At 40.2% G+C, this 21271-nt stretch overlaps 1 protein-coding gene and 1 pseudogene across 3 annotated transcripts in view; both read left to right on the top strand.

The window, feature by feature from the left end:
* BRWD1 (bromodomain and WD repeat domain containing 1) overlaps positions 1 to 21271 on the top strand; it is a 110314-nt gene that overhangs the window by 40945 nt on the left and 48098 nt on the right. For all 3 annotated transcript variants that reach the window (XM_077818397.1, XM_077818405.1, XM_077818414.1), the window contains exons 21-29: positions 922 to 1062; positions 2985 to 3070; positions 11374 to 11566; positions 13499 to 13624; positions 13760 to 13867; positions 14300 to 14424; positions 14561 to 14643; positions 15424 to 15535; positions 19448 to 19509. In XM_077818397.1, the coding sequence (XP_077674523.1) occupies positions 922 to 1062; positions 2985 to 3070; positions 11374 to 11566; positions 13499 to 13624; positions 13760 to 13867; positions 14300 to 14424; positions 14561 to 14643; positions 15424 to 15535; positions 19448 to 19509 (1036 nt within the window). The remainder of the gene's footprint in view (positions 1 to 921; positions 1063 to 2984; positions 3071 to 11373; positions 11567 to 13498; positions 13625 to 13759; positions 13868 to 14299; positions 14425 to 14560; positions 14644 to 15423; positions 15536 to 19447; positions 19510 to 21271) is intronic.
* LOC144259749 (5S ribosomal RNA) lies at positions 5503 to 5621 on the top strand (annotated as a pseudogene).

Genomic DNA, 21271 nt, shown 5'->3' on the forward strand with positions numbered 1-21271 from the left:
CTTAGTTGGCAGCTTATTTGACAGTCGAGAGCGCCTGGATTGGACTTCGTGCTGCTATTATTGTATTAAAGGATTCAAGATTTTATAGACAGGGCAGTTTTCCCAGTCACCTACAGTACTAATGAGTGTAAACATAGTGAGAATCCTCCAAGATATCTTCAGAGTTTATAGAAATTAGTTCAGAATAATAGGCTAGTTAACTTTTTTTTTAATTGAGTAGATTTCAAGTTGGTGTGCTACTAACAGTAAGTGAAAGGATGGATTTGCGACAAGTTCTGTTAGGTTGTAAAATAACCACTATTAATTTTATAACAGCTTCTTAAAAAATTGAACCGTGAAAGTGGCCTGTCTTTCTCTCAAATTCAGAAGGACTATATATTTCTTGTTTTAATCTATGTTGTCAAAATAACAGCTTATTTTTATATTTAAAACAACTCTTGTTTTTGCCTTACCTTTCTTTATAGTTATGTTGATTGTATCTTCTCATATGACATAATTTTCTTTAATTTCATAAACTGCTCAATTCCACAGAAGATAATCGAACTACAGAATAAACTAGGAGTCTGTTTATGTAAATAATCATAGTTTCACTACACAACTATAATTAACTATAATTACAGTTTTAATCTTTTTTAAAAACTTACTGCATTAGGAGTTACGATTTTGACACTACTGTAAGGTGTACCACATTTAAGCAAAAGGTGGGAACTCTGAATAGCTTGTAGACCTCAGCTCTTCAAGAATAGATACTCTTTGCATTCTTGTATGTTCACAATATTTGTTACAAGTCTGTACAATTAAGTTTACTTTCATACTGTAAAGCTATATTTAACTTATCTATTTATGCAAAAATTGGATTGCATTAATTCAGCATTGTGTCTTTATCTGTAATGCCTTACTTTTTACTTCTGTATATATTAGAGTGACTCTGAAGCTTCACTGATACAATCCAAGCGTAGACTGCATAGGCGTAAATATCCAAGTTATCGAACACGGAATAACACAGAACAACTTGATTCATCTGATGAGGAAAGGGATGACTGTTTTGGCTTTATAAACCAGGTAAGTGCTTTTCCAAATTCTTTAATTTAGTACCTGGAATTAGTGGAAAGTATTGTGAACGTTTCATAAAATGTCAGATTTCTGTTGCAGAAAATGCATGCATCCCTGTGTTTACAAAAACAAATATTTCTTTAATATGCTAACTGTCAACAGATATTACCAGTGCTCTAGGTTGCCCAACACTTCAGTTATAAAACCTTGCTTTTGCTTGTTTAAAAGTACTGTTGCAAACTGTCTGTCTGTTTGGGCTGCTATTTTCCATGCCAGTCATCTGCCTCAGGTTGAACACTTCTGAAAGTTTCAGCAAAAATAGCTTACCCATTTCCAAGAAAGAGATTTTTTTCTATTGTTTTTTTTAAAAAAAAAAAAAAAACCCACCCTTACAATTGTTTCATTGAGAAGCTCTAGTGCCTTTATGCTTTTGTAGTAGGGATTTGAAATTTGGCATTGGCTACACCCTAGTTTCAGATGTCTTTTGTTGTTCTGTGGAAAAACTGCCCAAATTTATCCAAATTTATAATTCTTTGGTAAAAAGTATGTTTGCATATGCTCAGTAGTGAGTTTTGGCAGCTAAATTCTCCAGAGATTCTGTCTGTGTTGGGCAGGGGTTGAGCAGGAGTTTCCCTATAAGCGCTGCTCTTGGCTGCGGTAGTGGTGGGCACAGGAACAGAAAGCAGTGAGACTCTCTTGTGCCTTTCAGTGTTTCCCTTCAAATGCAGAGGGAACAAGAGCTGGACTTGGGGATTGAAGAACTGGGGCTGGGAAATATGGTAGTTGAAGCCGGGGGAGAGACTGGTAGCTATACTATAGGGTTGAATCAGGGTCGTGTAGTGAAGAGACTGTGTTGTCTGTAGGAACCCTGCTTCATCTATTGCAAGTCAAAAAGTGTATAGTGAATGAGACAGGGTTGCAGGAGTAGAGGACAGTATCATGGTTAAGGCAGTTGAATGCACAGGCAACCTTAATTCTGGCATTTCTTAACTTTGAGTTCTTGACTATGCAACCTTAACAATTTTCTTTTAACATATGTTTCGTGCAGTATGCTGTAGGATACAACCTGAGTCATGACCAGGTCTGATAGCCCTCATGCTGATACGCAGTTACTAGGGCTATTTTCAAAAAAAGCAGTCCTTAACTTCACAATGACCTATTGCTCCTAGGAATCTGAAATTCACATGGGCAAAAACTGCAGGAAATGTTAAAACTTTTGCAGTATATCACGGGATATTTTACGTTCTATGTAATCCATTTTGTATTTAAATATACACTGCTTTACTTCAAAAAATTATTGAATATAAGGCCAATCAATATGCTGAAAATCTACAAAATCACCATGCCCATTTTGTATGAAATATTTAAGGAAAAACAAATTTAGAGAAGTTAGAATTCTTCTGTTTTTATGGGGAGGAGGGGCATGGTATTTTTTCATTTGTGAATCCCCTTCCTCTACCATGTTAAATCCTTCTTTTGCATGGTAAGTGAGCCAAATTCTGTCATACATTGACTTTGTGAGGACATCAAGAGTCTAAGATATTGCAAATTATATTTCAGAATGAGTATTAAAATCTTGCAAAGCGTGTGCAGTCAAAGAATTCTACAGTATTCCTAGGCAAAACAGTGAGGCTACCACTGGGAGGTGGGCTGTTGTAGCCTTGGAAACAGCTGTAACAGTTCTTATGGCCCCTGTGTTTCTGTGCAGTCTACCCATGTTGAATAATTTAATGAGCAGTGCTAGTTTGTATTATTGTTGAGGAAGTCAGCTCAAATAGAAATTAAAGAACTTTACTTCACTATTTTTAATAATCTGTTATTTTTTAACGTACTAAGGAGATCTTAGTGTTTAAAACAATATAAAACTTACAATATGCACTGCAAAAAAAAAAATTAAGATTGATAGTCAACTAAACGTTTTTTAAATCCAGGAAGCAGAAGAAAGTGACTGTTTGGATTCTTCTGATGAGGAGGAAGAATGGAAAAGTGACAAGAAAAGCAACAGTAACAGTTCTAGGTAAAAAAATATTTCTACTTTCTCACTTAAGTCTCTTCTGAATGTTGTCAAATTTTGTTTTTGAATGTCTAACACAAATGTAGATTAAAATCTCCCATATAAAGATCTAGCATGGTTAGGCTACTTGAAGAAATCCATTCTTTGAAAACGCACTGGGATTAGGGGCTTTTTACCAGCAATCAAGGAAGATGGTCAGTCAAGGGACCTGTGTGTGTGTGTGTTAAACAAAAAACCTCACCAATATTCACTTCTTTACTCTTACTGAGATTTTTTTTAAAAAAAGTGAAGCCACATTTTGTGCATGCCAAATACAAATATCTTGTTAAGGCAACATTAAAGTTAAAAAGTTGATGTTTGGATTACCACAGTGATTTTTATTATCCGTCATAGAAATTTAGGACTGGAAGGGACCTCGAGAAATCAAGTCCAGCCCCCTGCACTGAGGCAGAACCAAGTAAACCTCTACCATCACTGACAGGTGTTTGTCCAATCTGTTCTTTAAAACCTCTGGTTTTAGGGGATTCCACAGCCTCCCTTGGAAATCTATTCCAGAGCTTAATGACCCTTATAGTTAAAAAGTTGTTCCTAATATCTAACCTAATCTCCCTTGCTGTAGATTAAGCCCATTACTACTTGTCCTAACTTCATTGGTCATAGAGAACAATTGATCACTCCTCTGTATAACAGCCATTAAATATTTAAAGACTGTTATCAGGTTATGTCGTGTCGTCGTCCGTTCCCCCCCCTGCCCCCCCGTCTTCTCAAAACTAAACATGGCCAGTTTTTTTAACCTTTCCCCATAGCTCAGGTTTTCTAAACTACTTACTTTTGTTGCTTTCCTCTGGACTCTCTCCAGTTTGTCCACATCTTTCCAAAAGTATGGACACTGTACTCCAGCTGAGACCTCACCAGTGCCAAATAGAGTGGGACAGTTACCTTCCCAGACTTACATACAACATGCTTTTAATACACCCGAGAATATTAACCTTTTTCACAACTGCATCATGTTGACTCATATTCAAATTGTGATTCACTATAGGCCCCAGATCCTCTTCAACAGTACTACCACCAAGCCAGTTATTCCCCATTTTGTAGTTGTGTATTTGATTTTATCCTTCCTAAGTGAAGTACTTTGCATTTGTCTTGTTTGAATTTCATCTTGTTGAATTCAGGCTGGTTCTCCAATTTATCATAAGAAGTGCATAAGATAAATTAAGTATTTAGAAATCAGCAAATACAAAAGTTAAGTAGTCTGATACCACTCTTTCTCAAATACAGTTTATGAATGTAAGAATGTGCGGTGACCTGTATTGTTTTAATATGAGAAATGCAGAATTTTTGTTTCCTGGTGTGAGTCTTCAGTGCACATTAAGGATCTGTGAATAGTGAGTCCTTTACATTTAATTTCATAGGCTTGTAAAGGAAAAAGTTGGAAGATTTCCCCAGTAGTAGGGCTAATAAACAAGGGAAAGCACAGGCAAGTTTCACCTTTTAACGTCCTATAACTGTGTCCTTTAAGAATTTATAGGCATGATTTGGCTAATGGCTATTTTAAGCTATGTACATGTTTCTGTGCCAGTGCAGAAGACTTAGTGATCCCAGAGTTTACCAACATTAAGTTCTTTGAGAAGATGCAGCCGTATATTCCTAGTAAAATGGCAGTGCTCATGCTTTTAGACCGTCCCTTGGCTTTATGAGGTAGCACCGCCCTGGCCACTCTGTTTCCTACTCACCGCTTGACAGCTGAAGTCGGAGCTCTGTGTGGTTCTCGCTTCACAACCTTGCAATTAGTTGTTTACTATATATAATTAATAGTAGTGTTAGTTAAAAGTTACAGTATATAGCACAGTGTTAGTGGCAGTGCTCCCCAGTGATGCCCTCACCTGGGTTCAAGCATTGCCCTTTGTGGGGAGTGGTGATTCCTAATAGCGACCCCTACACGTGGTGCTTGCTCTGCCTTGGCGAAGCCCATCTCAAGGAGAACTGTTTGATCTGCAGATCATTCAAAAGAGGACTTACGTGGCACGGGACCTTTGCCTTAAATAGCACCAGCTTGAGCAGTCCATGAGCCTGACCCAGTACTGAAGCTTCTGACGCACCATCTGTGGAGGGGAGGGGAGGGCAGGGCAGACACCTCGTACCATCAAGTTTGGCTCAGACATCTGTTGAGGCTGGTACCAATGAGAACAGTGCTGGTACTGACAGTCTTAGTGGTGTTGACATACCAGGCTGCGGCAGAATTACTTTGCCTTTTGGTACCATCCTCGCTGCAGGTTCAAGACTTCAGGGCTGACACCCATGATGGCCCTTCAGTTGGAGTGTGCCGCTGAAGTCTTGGCACTGAACCACAAAGCTCTCATTCTGGGGCTTGGTATGGACATGGTACCAGAGACAGTACAAGGGTCTTCGGTACTGAGGCCATCCTCTGCACCGACACAATCAACACTACCCTGAACACACCCGATCTTGTCTGATCTCGGAAGCTAAGCAGGGTTGGGCCTGGTTAGTACTTGGATGGGAGACCTCCTGAGAATAGTGGGTGCTGTAGGCTTGGGGGGAGGGATAGCTCAGTGGTTTGAGTATTGGCCTGCTAAACCTAGTGTTGTGAGTTCAATCCTTGAGGGGGCCATTTAGGGATCTGGGGCAAAAATTGGGGATTGGTCCTGCTTTGAGCAGGGGGTTGGACTAGATGACCTCCTGAGGTCCCTTCCAACCCTGATATTCTATGATTCTACCACAGATGGTTCCATGGAGGCTGTCGCCGCCCTTGATGTCAACGCACCCGGGTGCTCCAGTACTGTTGTTTGCACCAAGACAGACCCTGCCTGCTCCATCAGTCTTTTCAGCACTAGTGTTGCAGACTACATTGGGGGCGCCTATCTTGACCTTGTTCTGGGCCACAGATGAGTCGGATCGCCCAGTGGAATCTCCCCTCCCATATCTCCTAGGTCTTGGGACTCCTATGCTTCAGAGTCAGGTTTCTCGCCCTCCCACTCCACGTCACCTGAAGAAGTCTGGAAGCCACTGGTGGACCAGTACGGCTACCAAAGTTGGTATGCACCTCAAGGCCTGGCGCCTACTGGCCACCAATTCCTTACCCATACCAGTGGCCACCTTGGGCCCAGTGACAAGCCCCTTGCTCCTGGAGGTCTTGCTTGTTGTCAAAGTCAAAGTGAGATCCCCTGCTGATGCAGCATTAGGGGCTGTGGACCAGCCACAAGTCCAGATGCCTGTGGTTTCCCATCCCATGGAGCAGCCAGAATTTCCTCATCCAGAGACACTGCACCAGGAGCAGGATCTGCTGGTAGTCCAGCCAGCAGCCTCATCCTTGTCCCTGGATGGTACGGTTTTGCCTGGTTCATCTTCCCCTTCCACCCAGAGGACTTCAGGGCATACCAGGACCTATTATGTCAGGTGGCCTTGTTGCTGGGTATTCGGGTGGAGTTTCTCCAGGAGAATACCCATAAACTTGTGGACATTTTCCAGTCCTCTGTCCCTGGGAGAGTGGCCTTCCCTATTAACGAGGCACTCCTCGGTATCGCTGGTGGCCAAGCGGTTGGAGAAGAGCTATTTTGTGCCGATACAGGAATACAAGGGGTTTTATTCCTATCTGGCTCTGAACTCCCTGGTGGTCACAGCAATGAATGACAGGACTCAGCAGAGCAGATTCAAGTCGTCGTCCTCCAAGGATAGAAACTCAAAAGTGCCTAGGTCTTCTAGGCAGGAAGATATACCTCTCATCATCACTGCAGATGAGGATCGCGAGCCAGCGAGTCCTGCTGGCCAAATATGACTTCCTCAATTGGTCAGCTATGGCCAAATTTAAGGAGCAGTTGCCCAAGGCTTCCTGGATGAATTTTGGGTGTTTTGTTGCAGAGGGCTGCTTAGTCACAAAAGTCAATGCAATCTGCCCTTCATGTGATGGACACTTTGTCAGGGCGATGGCCTCAGAAAATTACTATGAAGAGGGCTTCCTGGCTCCAGAACTCAGGAATTACACTGTATGTCCAGCAAGCTATTGAGGACTTGCTGTTCAATGATAAGACCTTGTTTTTGGACAAGACTGATGAAATCCTGCATTCCTTTAAGGATTCATGGGCTACCTTAAGGTTGTTGGGGGTATATATGCTACCTGTGCAGAGACACTGTTACAGGGCTTAGCAACTGCAGCCATACAGGCCACAGCACCCCTTCCCCCCAAGACAGTAAGCCTGCCCCAGGAGGAGGGATAAGTCTCACAAGGGGAAGCACTCGAGCTCGGGGCCTGGTCGTTCTTCACACCCTCCTTCGACATCTGCTAAGCACCCATTTTAACTTGTTGGTCTAGAGCCCTGTGCCAGTTGTTGTTCTTTCTCCCTTGTCCACCCATTCCTTTGCAGACAGGCTGTCCTGCTTTTACAATGCCTGGGTCTCGATAATGTCTGACTACTGTGTCCTACACACTGTCAGATCAGATTACGCCATCCAGTCTCCACACCCACACCCCCTCTCCATCCCTCTTTTTAGGTTCCCCTCTCACGAGATGGTGCTCTTCAAGCATGTCAGCTCTCTGATAGCATTGACAGTGATGGAGGAGGCTCTGTGAGAATGGGATGAGGCCTGTCCTTGACCTCCGTGAACTCAACAAATTAATCAAGCACGTGAAGTTCTGCGTGATCACTCTATCAGTTATCCTCCCTGCTTTGTCTCAGAATGACTGGTTCACTGCTGTGGACTTTGCAGACTTTGCCTACTTCCATGTGGCCATTCTGCTGAGTTAGTATCTTCGCTTAATGGTAGGAGACTGCCACTTTCCGTACATAGTTCTCCTGTCTGGGCTTCCTTCTGCCCTCTGGGTTTTCACCAAATGCATGGCAGCGGTCATGGCGTATCTCAGGAGGAGGAGAATCCATATCTTCCCCTATCTTGATGACTGGTTGCTGAAGGCAGCTCCAGAGAGGACGTTTTTGCTCACACTGACACCACACTATGCTTACTCGACCATTTGGGTCTCAGTCTAAACACCATGAAGTTGACCTCCACTTCCACTCAGCAAATAGTTCATTGGGGCCCTGTTAGATTCCATGAGGCCAAGGGCGTTTCTGCCAACCAACTGCTTTCAGATGATTCACCAGCTGTACCTCAGTTTGCAATAACAAACGTCCATGTGTGCCTGAGCCTGTTGAGCCACATGTCCGCACATAGTCCACCGTACCAGGTTATCTCTTCATTCTCTTCAGATGTGGCTCAGGATGGTTTACTGTCCTGCCCTGCATGCTCTAGGCAGGTTGGTTCACCTTCCTCCATCAGTCCTGCAGTCCTTGCTCTGGTAGGAATCTCTGTGTAATGTGGGCAAGAGATCCCCTTCTCTCAGCCTTCTCTGACCCAAGTCATTGGTTACTGTCGCATCCCTTCTGGGCTGGGGAGCACGTCTGGACTCGCGGTTGCAGGATCTGTGGTCAGAACAGGAGGCCTTACTCCATATTAGTGTGTTGGAGCTTTGGGCCATCAACAATCTGTGTTATGCCTTCCAGGACCAGATCAGGCATTCAGTGGTCACATACTTAAGGACAGTACCACCACAATGTATTATATGAGCAGATAAGGGGGAGCTCACTCCAGATCATTCTGCCTGGAGGAGATCAACATGTGGCAGTTCTGTATCGAAAAGACATCACTTACCAGGGGGTCAAGAACTGTCTTGCCGATCATCTCAGCAGGGTTTTCTTCCCAACCATGAGTGGTCCCTAAAGATGGAAGTCCTTCAGATGATGTTCACAACATGGGGCATTCCGACAATTGACCTCTTTGTGATGAGGGAAAACAGAAAGTGGTGCCTATTCTCTTCAGAGGGACTCATCCTAGCCTCCCTCTCTGATGCTTTCCACTGCAGCTGGAAGTCTACTCTGCTGTATGCATCCCCCTGCTATCCTGGTCCTTCCCCAGGTCATTACTAAGCTGAAGGTGAATTGAGCCAGACTCATCCTCGTTGCCCTGGCATGACTGAGGCAGCATTGGTTCTCAGATCTCTTCGATCTGTCAGTTTAGCCTCCCATGCTGCTTCCTCTCCTTCCCAACCTCCTCACAAAGGACTACGTCTACCCTGCATTCAGTGATCAGCTCCTTGCACCTTATGGCATGGCTGCTGCATGGCTGAATGAAGAAGACGGGTGTTGCTGGGAGGCCATCCAACAGGTCCTACTTAACAGTGGACACTTTCTACTAGAACACCCTACCTGGCGAAATGGAAGAGGTTTTCTATGTGGTACTTGGCCCATGGGGACCCATCCAGCAGAGGCTTCCATCCAGGACATCTTGGAGTACCTGTTATACTATCAGGAATTGGGCTTAGCACTCAGCTCTCTGAGAATGTACTTAGCAGCAATATCAGTGTTTCATCCACCTATCCAAGGGAAATTGGTTTTCTCCTGTGCCAAGGTGACACGATCTCTGAAAGGGCTTTTCCACCTGCATCCTCTAGTCTGAGAACCAGATCCCTTCTGGGACCTGAACACTGTTTTAGCCGCTCTAATGGGGCCTCCATTCGAGCCCCTTGCTTCCTGTCTGCTGCCTGTTCTGTGTCAGAAAACTGCATTCTCGATTGCCATTACCTCTGTCAGGAGGGCGTTAGTTGCAGGCCCTGATGGCTGGGCCTCCTTACGTGCAGTTCTTCAGGGATATGGTTATGCTTCAGCCACTCCTAAAGTTTGTATCCAAGGTGATCTCTGTTTCATTTGAACCAAGCGATGTATTTTTCCCTAAGCTGCATTCTTCCACGTAGGAACAACGCCTCCATATCCTTGACGTTAGATGCTGTCTATCTTTCCATCTGAACAGGACTGAACAGTTTCGGGCTTCGCCTTGCCTGTTAGTAACATGTACCGACCGCATGAAAGGACAAGCTGTCTTTGAGCAGACCATCTCTAGATGGCTTTGTCTTGCATTAAGAGTGCATATTAGATAGCATTGGCCACGCCTCCAAAGCTGGTATGGGGACATTCGATCAGAGACCGGCAACATCAGTGACATTCCCAAATGACATGTCTATATTGGACATTTGTAGGGCAGCCACATGGTCGTCCATGCATACCTTTGTGGACCTTTACACAATGACCATTTCTTCCAGAGCAGACGATAATGTTGGAAGAGTGGTCTTGCGATTCTTGTTCTGGTAGACTGAGCTCCGCCTCTGGATGGAGGTACTACTTCCTAGTCACCTACCTGGAATTCGTGTCTGCATCTACTTGAAGAAGAAGAAACAGTTACTTGCTGTAACTATGGTTCTTTGAGATGAGAGGGAGACTTGTATTCCACGACGCACCCTCCATCCCCTCTGCATTGGAGTCTTTTCCTGGGCTTTCAGTGTAAAGGAACTGAGCAGGGGTCGGAGCGGTGCTGCGTCAGATAGCCAAGGAAGGGGCTACAGGCACAAGGCACAAGCGCCACCCCTCCTACGGGTATTGCCAGGCAAAAGACTCTGGCTCCAGTGTGCACACAGATCATCTTGGAATACACGGCTGCCTCATATTTTTCTTTTTACTATTAAAAGTACTAATCCAAACTTCTAAATTGGCCTGATTTCTAAGCCATGGTGAAATCCATAGTTTAACAATTATAAATGTTTTTATATCAGCAGACTTGTCTTCAAAAGCATGCACTTAATTAGCTGCACACAATGTGCACTGCATATCTTAAAGTCTGTGCCTATAAGCTTAATAAAAATTTGCGTATATTTAGTGTGGCATATTCTGATTCTCAGAGTTTGTTAAATCAAACACAATTTTTTCAAAACTGTTCTCATCCTCAGGGATGACTGTCCATGCCAAGTTACAGCTGTTTTTGTTGGAATCCTGTCTAACAATAAGCAGCTATGATTAGAATGGCTTTTAGAAAAGGGAAGTTTTTGTTTTTTTAAACCCTCAATGAAATAGAGATGTCTGAAAGTATGTATCTTCTGTTGCCTGTGAGTAGGCAGGATGTTCCTATTTATTGGAATCCTGCTTCTGAAATACAGTAAAGGAACACATTAAATGTTGTACAGAATTTCTATAAGGACAAAAATGTCATAGTTGCATTCTAGTGACTGAAGAATTAGTGCCATAAGTTAAAACTGCTAGCCAAAGTGAAGGAATTAGAAATGTATCACAGCAATTAAATCTTCCTGTACTACTCCTGACAACCTCCAAAACCACTGAAGATCAGGACAGTGGAAAAGGAACTTTACACCTACAAATATTGTTATAATTCATTTAACATTCTTAATTAGTTGTCAGCTGTTTGAATATCTAAATTCCATTTGTTTCCATTATTTTCCCCATGAACAGTGACTCTTCAAGTAGATATTCTGACTGGATAGCTGATGCAGGAATAAATCTCAAACCTCCTGTGCGAACATCTCGACGCAAAGCTATCAGATATTGTAGTACTTCAGAAGATGAAGTATCAGCAGAGAAATCTTCTCCTCCAAAGAGGAGAAGAAAAAGAAGGAAAAAACCCAAACCGAAAAAGCAGGAAGAGGTATTATACAGTTAATTCCTTCTGTTCACTTAATTCTTGATCGATATCTCTTTTTACATTTTAAATCTTACACCTGGGAATTTATGGAGTTTGTATACGTTACCTCCGTATTAGGCAGAGGTATTTATGATATTACTAACTCTGGTTGCTCCTTCCCCTTTTCAACATGTCTCTCCCCCCCTCCACCCCCCCACACACAACATTACATCGTCTAATTAAATTTTATGGACTTTGCTTTACAATAAGTAACTAAAGCCTCCTCACTCTTATGAGGTCCAGACACATGGCTTTTCTTACCCTTTACCACTTTTATAGCATCTTTGAATACAAAAGCAAGGAATGCAGATACTTAAGGGTTTTATTTGTTTAGATTTTAGAACACTCTTGGTGCTTTTCTGAATTTTAAAACAGTCTTTGATACAAAAACGTCTAAAAACAAATTAATTGAACTGCCATTTAGTATCCTCAACACAAACCTTTCCATATCTAGCTGATCCACTCTTATAAGCCTGCCCCTGTTTCTCAGTGCCCATTCGAAAAGTCAGATGCCTAGAAGGCCAGCAATCTGGATTCGGGAGAGCTGTGACTATGGAATTTGGTTCTTCTACAAAATGTCTTTATTTTAAATTGAGGGGACTCCAACTCTGGCATCTCCACTGATTACAGTTGTCATAATATATTACATTTGAGGGCAGATGTGTCTTCCCTGGTAACCAGTTCCCAAACCATTTAAAGCTTTATTGTTTAAAACCAACACTTTAAGCTCTCTGGAAACTTACTCACAGCCAGTAAAGGCAGATAAGAACTGATGTAATGTGCTGTCTGCATGATGTACTGCTTAATAGACAAGTGATTGCATTCTGCACCAGCTTCACTTTCTGAATCTTGTCAAGGTATGCCTTACATAAAGTGCAGTATAGTAATTCAATAGGCCTAGAATAACCAGGGCAAATTCTGCATCCAAAGTGAAGTCACATTCTCCTAGTCAAACATTAGATGGTTCACCATACTGATGATTAGGATGAGAAAACTTTTTAAATAAATTAAAGAAAATAACTGGTTAGAACTTCAGCCCTATCACCAAAGGGGTGTAAATAATCATTCATTTAAATAACTTAAGTCTTCAAAACAGCACAAGTATTAAATGGTTTATAGGCCTTGTTCTGGCCTCTGCACAGGGGGGAATTTTACCCTGAATTCCTTGGTAAATTCTAAAGTGATGGAAAATAGCGTTCTGTAATGTGGAGAACGAGAATCTTTGAGCGCTTCAAGTAATTCTGCAACTCTTGTAGCCAGGGGACTGGTGGTAAAACAGAGTGCCTTTCAAATGTATGTCATCATACAATATAAAATGTATGTAAGTGTGTTTTTCTCAAAGAATTATTTTGATTATATAATCACCTTTGATTCTGAATATTAGTTTTGAAGTGGCAGATATATAATAACTTGGAATTTCTTTGCTTTAAGCTACACTTGGTACACATCTAAATAGTCTGAAGGTTTTCTGTTTAATAAAATGAGATCTATCTCTATCTATATATCTCTATCTCAATAGTAGTTGCCAGACAGTGTACATTAGAATAGTAGTTTCAAAAATTAGACAAGTCTTTTGATAGTCATGTTAAGAACTACCATGCAGCTCTGAGAGAACCGTGCCCTACAAGTTTATTGGGAGTAGAGTACTTTATGGTTGACATACTTAATGATGACAATGGAAGAACTGCAAATATAGGAAGAACCAAAATACCAAACTTGAGTACCAAAATGTGGGCTTTAGGAGATTTTTGGTCTTAAGGTCCTGGATAAAGCTTAATTGATGATTGTTTCATGGTATTAACTTTGTGTAGACTTTAGAAGAAATTCTTGGATGACAAGTTTTCATGACACTGCACCAAGAACATAATTCTAATGTATAACTATCCTGTTTATCAGAATGTGCAGAATAGTACTCCCACACAGCCAGTAAACGAAGATGTGTTATATGACTACCATCCTCCTGTTTGGATAACTGACACAGCACTTCGAAAATCTCCTTTTGTTCCCCAAATGGGTGATGAGGTGAGAGCTTTTATCAAAAAGTGCTATAAAATTTTAGGTTATCTAAAAGTTAACATAGCAACTGGCACTAAAAATAGAAAAATATGTACTTTAATGTTTCAAGTAAATAATTTCTGTGGATTTTTATTTTTACAGGTAATATATTTTCGACAAGGTCATGAAGCTTATATTGAAGCAGTCAGAAAAAATAATATTTATGAACTAAACCCCCACAAGGAGCCATGGAGAAAAATGGTCCTTAGGGTAAGAATATATTGAAGTTGTTACATGTTCAATACTGGTAATATGTGTTTAACGGTTTACATTAGCATTTAAAATTCTTTGTATAAATATAACTAGTGAGGACTTAGCTATGCAACTTCCCATTAATATCCTCCTACCAACGTAAAGGAGGAAGAAAGCTTTCTTCAGTCATCAAAGAAACCTTCAAAATTGCCCATGGGAGGCCTGGACTTCACTGCAATAAAAACATAAATCTTGATTTTAAAAAGGGTACAGACTCTGTGTAAGGATTTGGTTGTCTCCCAATAAAACCTCATACATTATTTAACAATATTGGCTTTTGAGTGCTAAAACTATTCAGATGTTTTGTGTAATAAAACTAAACTAGAGATTGTCTCTAGTGTAGGGCTGAAATTTAATGGAATTTGTTGCTTTCATTTTTGTTTGTTATAGGATCAAGAATTGGTAAAAATTGTTGGGATACGATATGAAGTTGGTCCTCCTACACTGTGTTGCCTGAAGCTTGCCTTTATAGACCATGCCACTGGAAAACTTTCAGACAAATCATTTTCTCTCAAGTATGTGTTTCTCTGCTGAAAGCATACGCTAGATAACGTATTTTTTTAAGAGGCATTCCTTAGCTTTTTTCCTCTACACAACATAGCATAATATAATATGACACACAAATGAAAGCTAATTTTATTTTTTATCTAGATACCATGACATGCCAGATGTCATTGACTTCCTTGTATTGCGTCAGTTTTATGATGAAGCACGGCAGAGGAATTGGCAAGCTTGTAAGTCTTCACCTTCCAAGTGTCTGGCAATACAGTTTTAGAATACAAAAATTTTCCATTGTGGCTAGCTTCTGAGTATGTTATGTACAATTCATTGTGTTGACGTTGATTTAAAAACCGCTGTGTGGCTTGTGTCCTGACTATCGGAGACTTCCAACAGCTCTCTACCATCAGATGCTCCACTGTTGCACTTGAGGTCAGCTGAGACCCTTTTGCAAACAGTTTCTAGAGATTTGAACATGCTGGAATTAGATATTGATGGAGAGACCTGGACTATGAAATGGAGTTCATTGCCTCCTAAACCCTTTGGTATGCTAGAGCCAGCGTCTGGCCTTCAATTTATAGTGTTAAGGCTCATCTGTTTTTTCAGGACTTTGCCTCATTGTGGTTGAAGTCATACAAGTTTTTATATATTATAAAATACTCAGCACCTTTAGTGATGCATGCCTTCCAGACTGAAACATATATTAACATCTTGTTGTTTACATGCTAGTATATGTTTGGATTTTAGAGCTTACTGTGAAAATGTACATTACTTTGTGTAATGGGTTATTTTTCTTTTATCTAGTGTCTGTTTTTTGACGTAGATACTTATAATTTTAAACCAAAATATACTATTGGAGGTCAGACTAGATGTTCATGATGGTCCCTTCTGACCTTAAAGTCTGAGTCTATTCAATAGTTTCCTCCCCAGTAATTCCATCCTCACAAAAAAGCATAATTAAAAACTTTTGGTTACCAGAATATGTATGAGTGGGGAAATGGTTCTTTCTCTTACAGCTGATAGATTCAGATCCATTATTGATGATGCTTGGTGGTTTGGAACAGTGTTGGGTCAAGAGCCATATCAGCCACAGTATCCAGATAGTCACTTTCAGTGTTACAGTGTTAAGTAAGTACAGAGGCTTATAAAATGTTTGTTTACACTGTATAAATCATGGCTTATATTGATGGTCTGGAGGTGTAAGAATGCACAAAAGATTGTTGGTTGAAATCCTAAAGCTCCATTAGCAAACTGTCTCGAATGTATTACCAAAATGCAGTAATTGTTCATGAATAGTAACTTAATGAACATAACTTGCTAAACACAAATTGTATTTTATATTTGTGAAAGAGAGGAACCTCTTATATATTACTATATATAATATAATAACTTATATATTATGGGTTACCAAATCTTCTCCATGGAACAGCCAAGGAAGATGCCTTTAAAAAAACAAACAAACAAAAAAAAAAAACACACAGCGTCAGTAGTGCAAACTAACACAATGGAAATGATTTATTTTGGATTTTAATATTTGTCGGTTTGTACTGGGACATGGAAATGTTTAGTTTCTGTATTTGTTCTGTCCAGATCTTGCCAGCTTTATATGTATTAATATTCAAATATTGGATCCAGAACAAAATTGACTAAGATATGCTCATATATTAAATTTAATTTTAATATGTAAAATGGTATGCAGTGTGCAAACCTACTGAGTGGCAGATATGGAAATAAAAATATTTTTGGAAGCAAAGTACATCTCAAAGTATTTAATTTTAATATCTATTCCCTTGTAGTTTAAAATCCAAAATATGTTTGTCATGTTCTAGTCAACCTCCTTTATCATTGCAATAGTTCTTGTTCTTGGGAAGGACAAGTGTGTGGAGCTGCTTTTTGGTCTCTCATTTAGTGACATTTGCAACATATGTGAGAAGAATCTACAGCTGTCGGCCTTCATTTCTGTCCTCTCTCTCCATACTACAACCATGTTAAATCTAATATATGTGCTAGCTTACCACAGTGTAAGGTTTGGGAAGCTCTGCTTTACCTAGCTGCATGTATGTTTAATCAGCTATGCGGGGGGGGAGGCGTGCGCCCACGTGCGCTACATACAAAAATCTTCTGTCACCTCTTCTACTCAAAAGCAGTCTGTGCTTCTATCCATAACGGAAATTTCCTGCTCTGTCAGCAGTGCTGTCCTTTTATTTAATCATCTTTGCATGCTATTTCAGCTCCTCTAAACTTCCTGTTCTTTCTGCTGTCAGCTAAATTATTGGAACAATGGGTCAAAATGTTCAGAGAAATGGTGGTTCTGTCCCCAGCTCTGCCCACAAGCTACTTTTTTGCTTTGACTAAACACCAGATTAGTAGCCAGTAGTATCAACCGATGTATAATGCACAAATAATTAGTGGGGCCTCACAACAGCACCATAATTTGACATATGGTTAGTGTACCCTTCAATCCATTAAAGATGCCAGAGCACAGAATGCAGGGTCCATGATATCCATCGGCACCATAGATCTGCAATTACCTATATTTCTTTATGGGCCTTTGAAACCCTGCTTTCCCCTGACCCCCAGTTCATTTGAAATACCACTTACTTGCAAAAGGCTAATAGCAGAGGAGAAATGCAGCAATATCAAAGTGGCTGAAATTGCTATGTGATTATACCTGTCCTCTATAAACCACCATAGGATGAGTTGGACCAGCTCATGGTAGCTTGGCAAGTCAGTAGCAGGCTTTTTTGGACATGGGATCTTGTGTTCGGAATCTGGGAAGCTAAGAAACTTGCTTCAGTTTAAATAGTTTTAAATTTGTGCAAACTCCTACATGTGGACGCTTTTTAAAATCTGTTTACATCTGGTTTATACCAACTTAACTTTGCAGCGATGTAACTAAATCAGTTAAACCATTACAGTTATAGGGTGAGCTGCACCTCTGTCCATTTGTGATCTCTGAGTATGCCCCACTCAGGTGTTTAGCCTTGTGTCTTTACCTGTGTTTGGGGTGGAATTTTGCAATTTTCCCGTTCTTAGACCAGGAGCTAGTTACAGTACCCTTTGTATCAAAGATTGTTAACTACAGGTGTTGCTGGGTTTGAGAATCTGTGATTCTTCCCTTCAGGAGCTTGTGACCAAACTGTCTTAAAAAGTGTTGTTTCTTTAGCAGTCAGGGCAAAACTTTGGAGAAAAAAGGATATTAAAACAGTCTATGTGCATGTCTATCTTACCTGAAGTCCTACTATTCCATGATGCAGACCTAGACAGACATGGCTTCTCCAGACAGCCCTGACTGGTTCCTGCATCTGTCTGATATCTTCCCTCCCCCCTCCGCCTCCCCCCCTCACCCCCCCGAGATCCTTTTAACACTTGTTGAATTTTGTTCCCTTGTGTTTGCAGGGCCTCAGTCATACTTGGTTAAATCCAATTTTGTAGACTGGACAGTCAGTCACCAAAGCTAATAGCTTTGACATTGTCCCTTAAATTATAAGTGTTCTTTGATAGATGGTTGTGTTGAGCCTTTCTTCCCCTTCATGCTTGAATCCAGACAGTGCTGAGTTTAAAATAAAAATTCATAAAGTAAATACCATCCCAATAACCAAACCAGCATACAGTATTCATAAATATCACAGGTTAGTTCCATATTATTCACATAGATGTAAAACAGGTGAAAGTTCTATAAGTAGACCATGCTTTTCCCAAAGGCTGGTCTAAACAGTTTTCATACCAATTTAACTGTATTGTTTTACTGGCATTGGTTTTTAAACCAATATAATTCTGATATATAAAGAGCTTATACTGAAATACGTTATATTGATAAATGTACTTGTGCACTGCTGTAATTGCATCCATACTAGGGGTTTCTAAACCAATATAATTGATACAAAAACTGAGTAAGCAAGCCCTAAGAAGTCTATAGTTTCTATGGTTGCAAAGTAAACCTTCAAACAGCAAACGGAGTGCAAATTGAACAGTGATGTCTGCTTGAGTTTGTAGACAGCTTAAAATAATTCTGAGAAGTGTAGATTGCCCTGATCAGCTAAATAGGTATTGGTTACAACACCTAACTATGGTAATTTAAATATCAACATCGTTAGCTATTTCATTGCTACTCAAAGCATAAAAAAATCTATACAGGAATTTAAATCAGTCTCTCATATTCAATTATCAAATGAATATACTATTAGATGTGAACCAGACTAACTATTGCTTCCTCTTTTTCTCCCTTTTGCCTCCAATCCTATCACTTTATTTCTTCTTTTCCCTTTACTTTGTACCTATTAGCATGCTGCTCCCCATGACTGCAACAGTCTTTGTGCTCCACCAAACACCCCATTTCTTGGTCTACCTTCCTCCAAATCCCTCTGTATTTCCATTTCTTAAAACAATCCTTCTCCATTGACTGGAATATTTGCACTGTCCTTCTCGTGTACTAGTACATTGATCTTATTTGTTGCCTTATTTAGACTGTAAACTCTTTATAGCAGCACATATGTGATCTGTTTGTAAAGTGCTGTGTGAATTTATGGTGCTATGTAAATGTTTTAGAAGTAGCTAAACTGATTGATTGCTGTTGGCTTTGCTGAGTCAGAATTTTGACTATCCAGCAGAGCTGTTGCAAATTTTCCTTCAAACCTTCCAATATTTCCTGGCTGCTTGCTTCTATTTACTTTAAATACATTGTGAAATTTTCTGACATAAGCTTCAGCCTGGTGAGTGCTTTTGACTGACTTTGTTTGAAATGTTCTTGGTCTGTAAGTTAGACACATTTTCTTTCTGTTCCCATTGATATAGTAGGAGATCAGTTAAGCATTGCCTGGAGTAGGAGCGCTATTGTAATTTTAAGCTTTTAAACCAAACTATGTTTGCAGTAGCTTTGCCTCTAAGAGAGCTTGGTTTGCTCTGTCCTTCCTATATATTTGTACTGCAAATTTCATTATGCTTAAAATCAAAGGAAAGATTCCTTACATTTGTTTGGAGAGAAACACTTATATATGAACATAATTTAACTTTTTGTTAATTTCCTTGTTGTTTAAACAGATGGGACAACGGTGAAATTGAAAAGCTTAGCCCATGGGACATGGAGCCTATTCCTGATAATGGTATGTGAAAAAGCGTTAAAAGCCTTTCATCCCCTTGTCTATCTCCAAAATATTTGTTTCATGCAAGTGGTAATACTAGTCTTGATATTTTCTTATATGGCCCCTGTTACCATAGTACCTGAGCATAGTCTTATTTTATTATTGTAGGACACTATCATTTTTCATATACTTTTAAGGGTGGAATTGATATAATGGCACAGGTATTCTATTACGGTTAAGGGTCTGATCATTTCCATTAAAACTGGTTTTGAGAGGAGGAAAGTGGAAGGAGGAAACTTGTTTTCACTTTAAAAATCTCTGAATCTGGATATTAGGCTAGTTTTAGACTATTCCATGTCTTTTTCCATAAGTTTTTTTATTTATTTTTTCCCCCCCATTAAATGGCTGAAGTATGTGGATCACAGACTTAAGTACTCCTATAGGTCAAAATGTGTATTCTATTTTAAAAACAAATAAGGGACAAGTGGAACCAGTCATGAGGCATAGAATCCTGTGGCTGTGTCAGTTTTCTACAAAGGAGCCTTTGTAACTTTTGTTGTAATTCAGAGGTTCCATGGCCAGAAAGGACCATTGTGATGATCTAGTCTGACCTCCTCCATAACATAGGACATAGAATTTCCCCAGAATAGTTCCTAGAACGTATCCTTTAGAAAAACATCCAATTATGATTTTAAAATGATGAATGATGGTAAATCCACCACAACTTGTAGTAAATTGTTCCAGTGGTTAATTGCTCTGCATCAGAGCCCTGTTTTCTTCCTGCTTTCTTATTGGTGTGTTGAACTAATTAAGGTTGACATTTTAAAAATTCTCAACTTCTTGGCTTGTGCCAAGATTCCTACATTAATCGTAACCACACAACTCAGGCTGATTATCAAATATAATGAAATATGCACTCTATGTGCAGTCAGCAAAACTTTATAATAAATGACTAAGGTATATCTAAGGTTACTACTAGAATCAAAATTCGCTTTAATGGTCATCATTCCAGTGGTCCATCTAATCCAGCATCCTGTCACTGTCATTTGTAAGTATTAGATGCTTCAGAGGGAAAGTTAATGAAACCTTGAAGAGGGCAGTCATGCAATAGCCACCCCAAAGGGAATTTTCTTCCCAGTTCCCTGAGTTAGGAATTGCCTTCCTTTCCAAGCTAACTGAAATTTTTTTATTCCTATCTAGTGTAGTTGTGGATGTTCTCAGCTGACTAATCCTTTTTCGAAGTTAGCTAAACTCTTGGCCTCAGTGATATCTTGTGATAAGTTCCACATGTTTGCTCTGTAATAAGAGCACTTGATTTACCTTCACTATACTGTTCATTATTTTGTATACTCCTCTGTAAACTAAGTAGTCTGTATGTTTTCAAAAGCTCTTCTGTGGTTAATTTTTACATGCTTCTAATTGGTCACCTGTCCATGACCCACCTTTTTTGCAGAACAGCTTCTGTCCTTATTTGTCCATCGCTAATGGGTTTATGTCCTCCACCTGTGGTATTCAGAGGTAGTCCATTTTTTCTGGAGGCTCTGGAACTAAATACCTTACTCCAGATCAGGACAACAGATTTTTGTCTCTGGCAACAGAAAAAGTTGGTGGTTCAGTTTCTCCCAGTTTTGTTTTATAACTTCAATTTCTATACGTTTTCATGCAGTAGCAACACATAGTCTCTCTTCCTTATCCTCCCCTGGATTGGATATTTGACAGCATTGTGGCTTCAGCTGCCTGGATCTGCTGCTCGAGTACATTCCCATCAGGCAGTAGCAGAGCT

Source organism: Eretmochelys imbricata, chromosome 1, assembly GCF_965152235.1.
Source record: "Eretmochelys imbricata isolate rEreImb1 chromosome 1, rEreImb1.hap1, whole genome shotgun sequence".
In the NCBI taxonomy this organism is placed as follows: domain Eukaryota; kingdom Metazoa; phylum Chordata; order Testudines; family Cheloniidae; genus Eretmochelys; species Eretmochelys imbricata.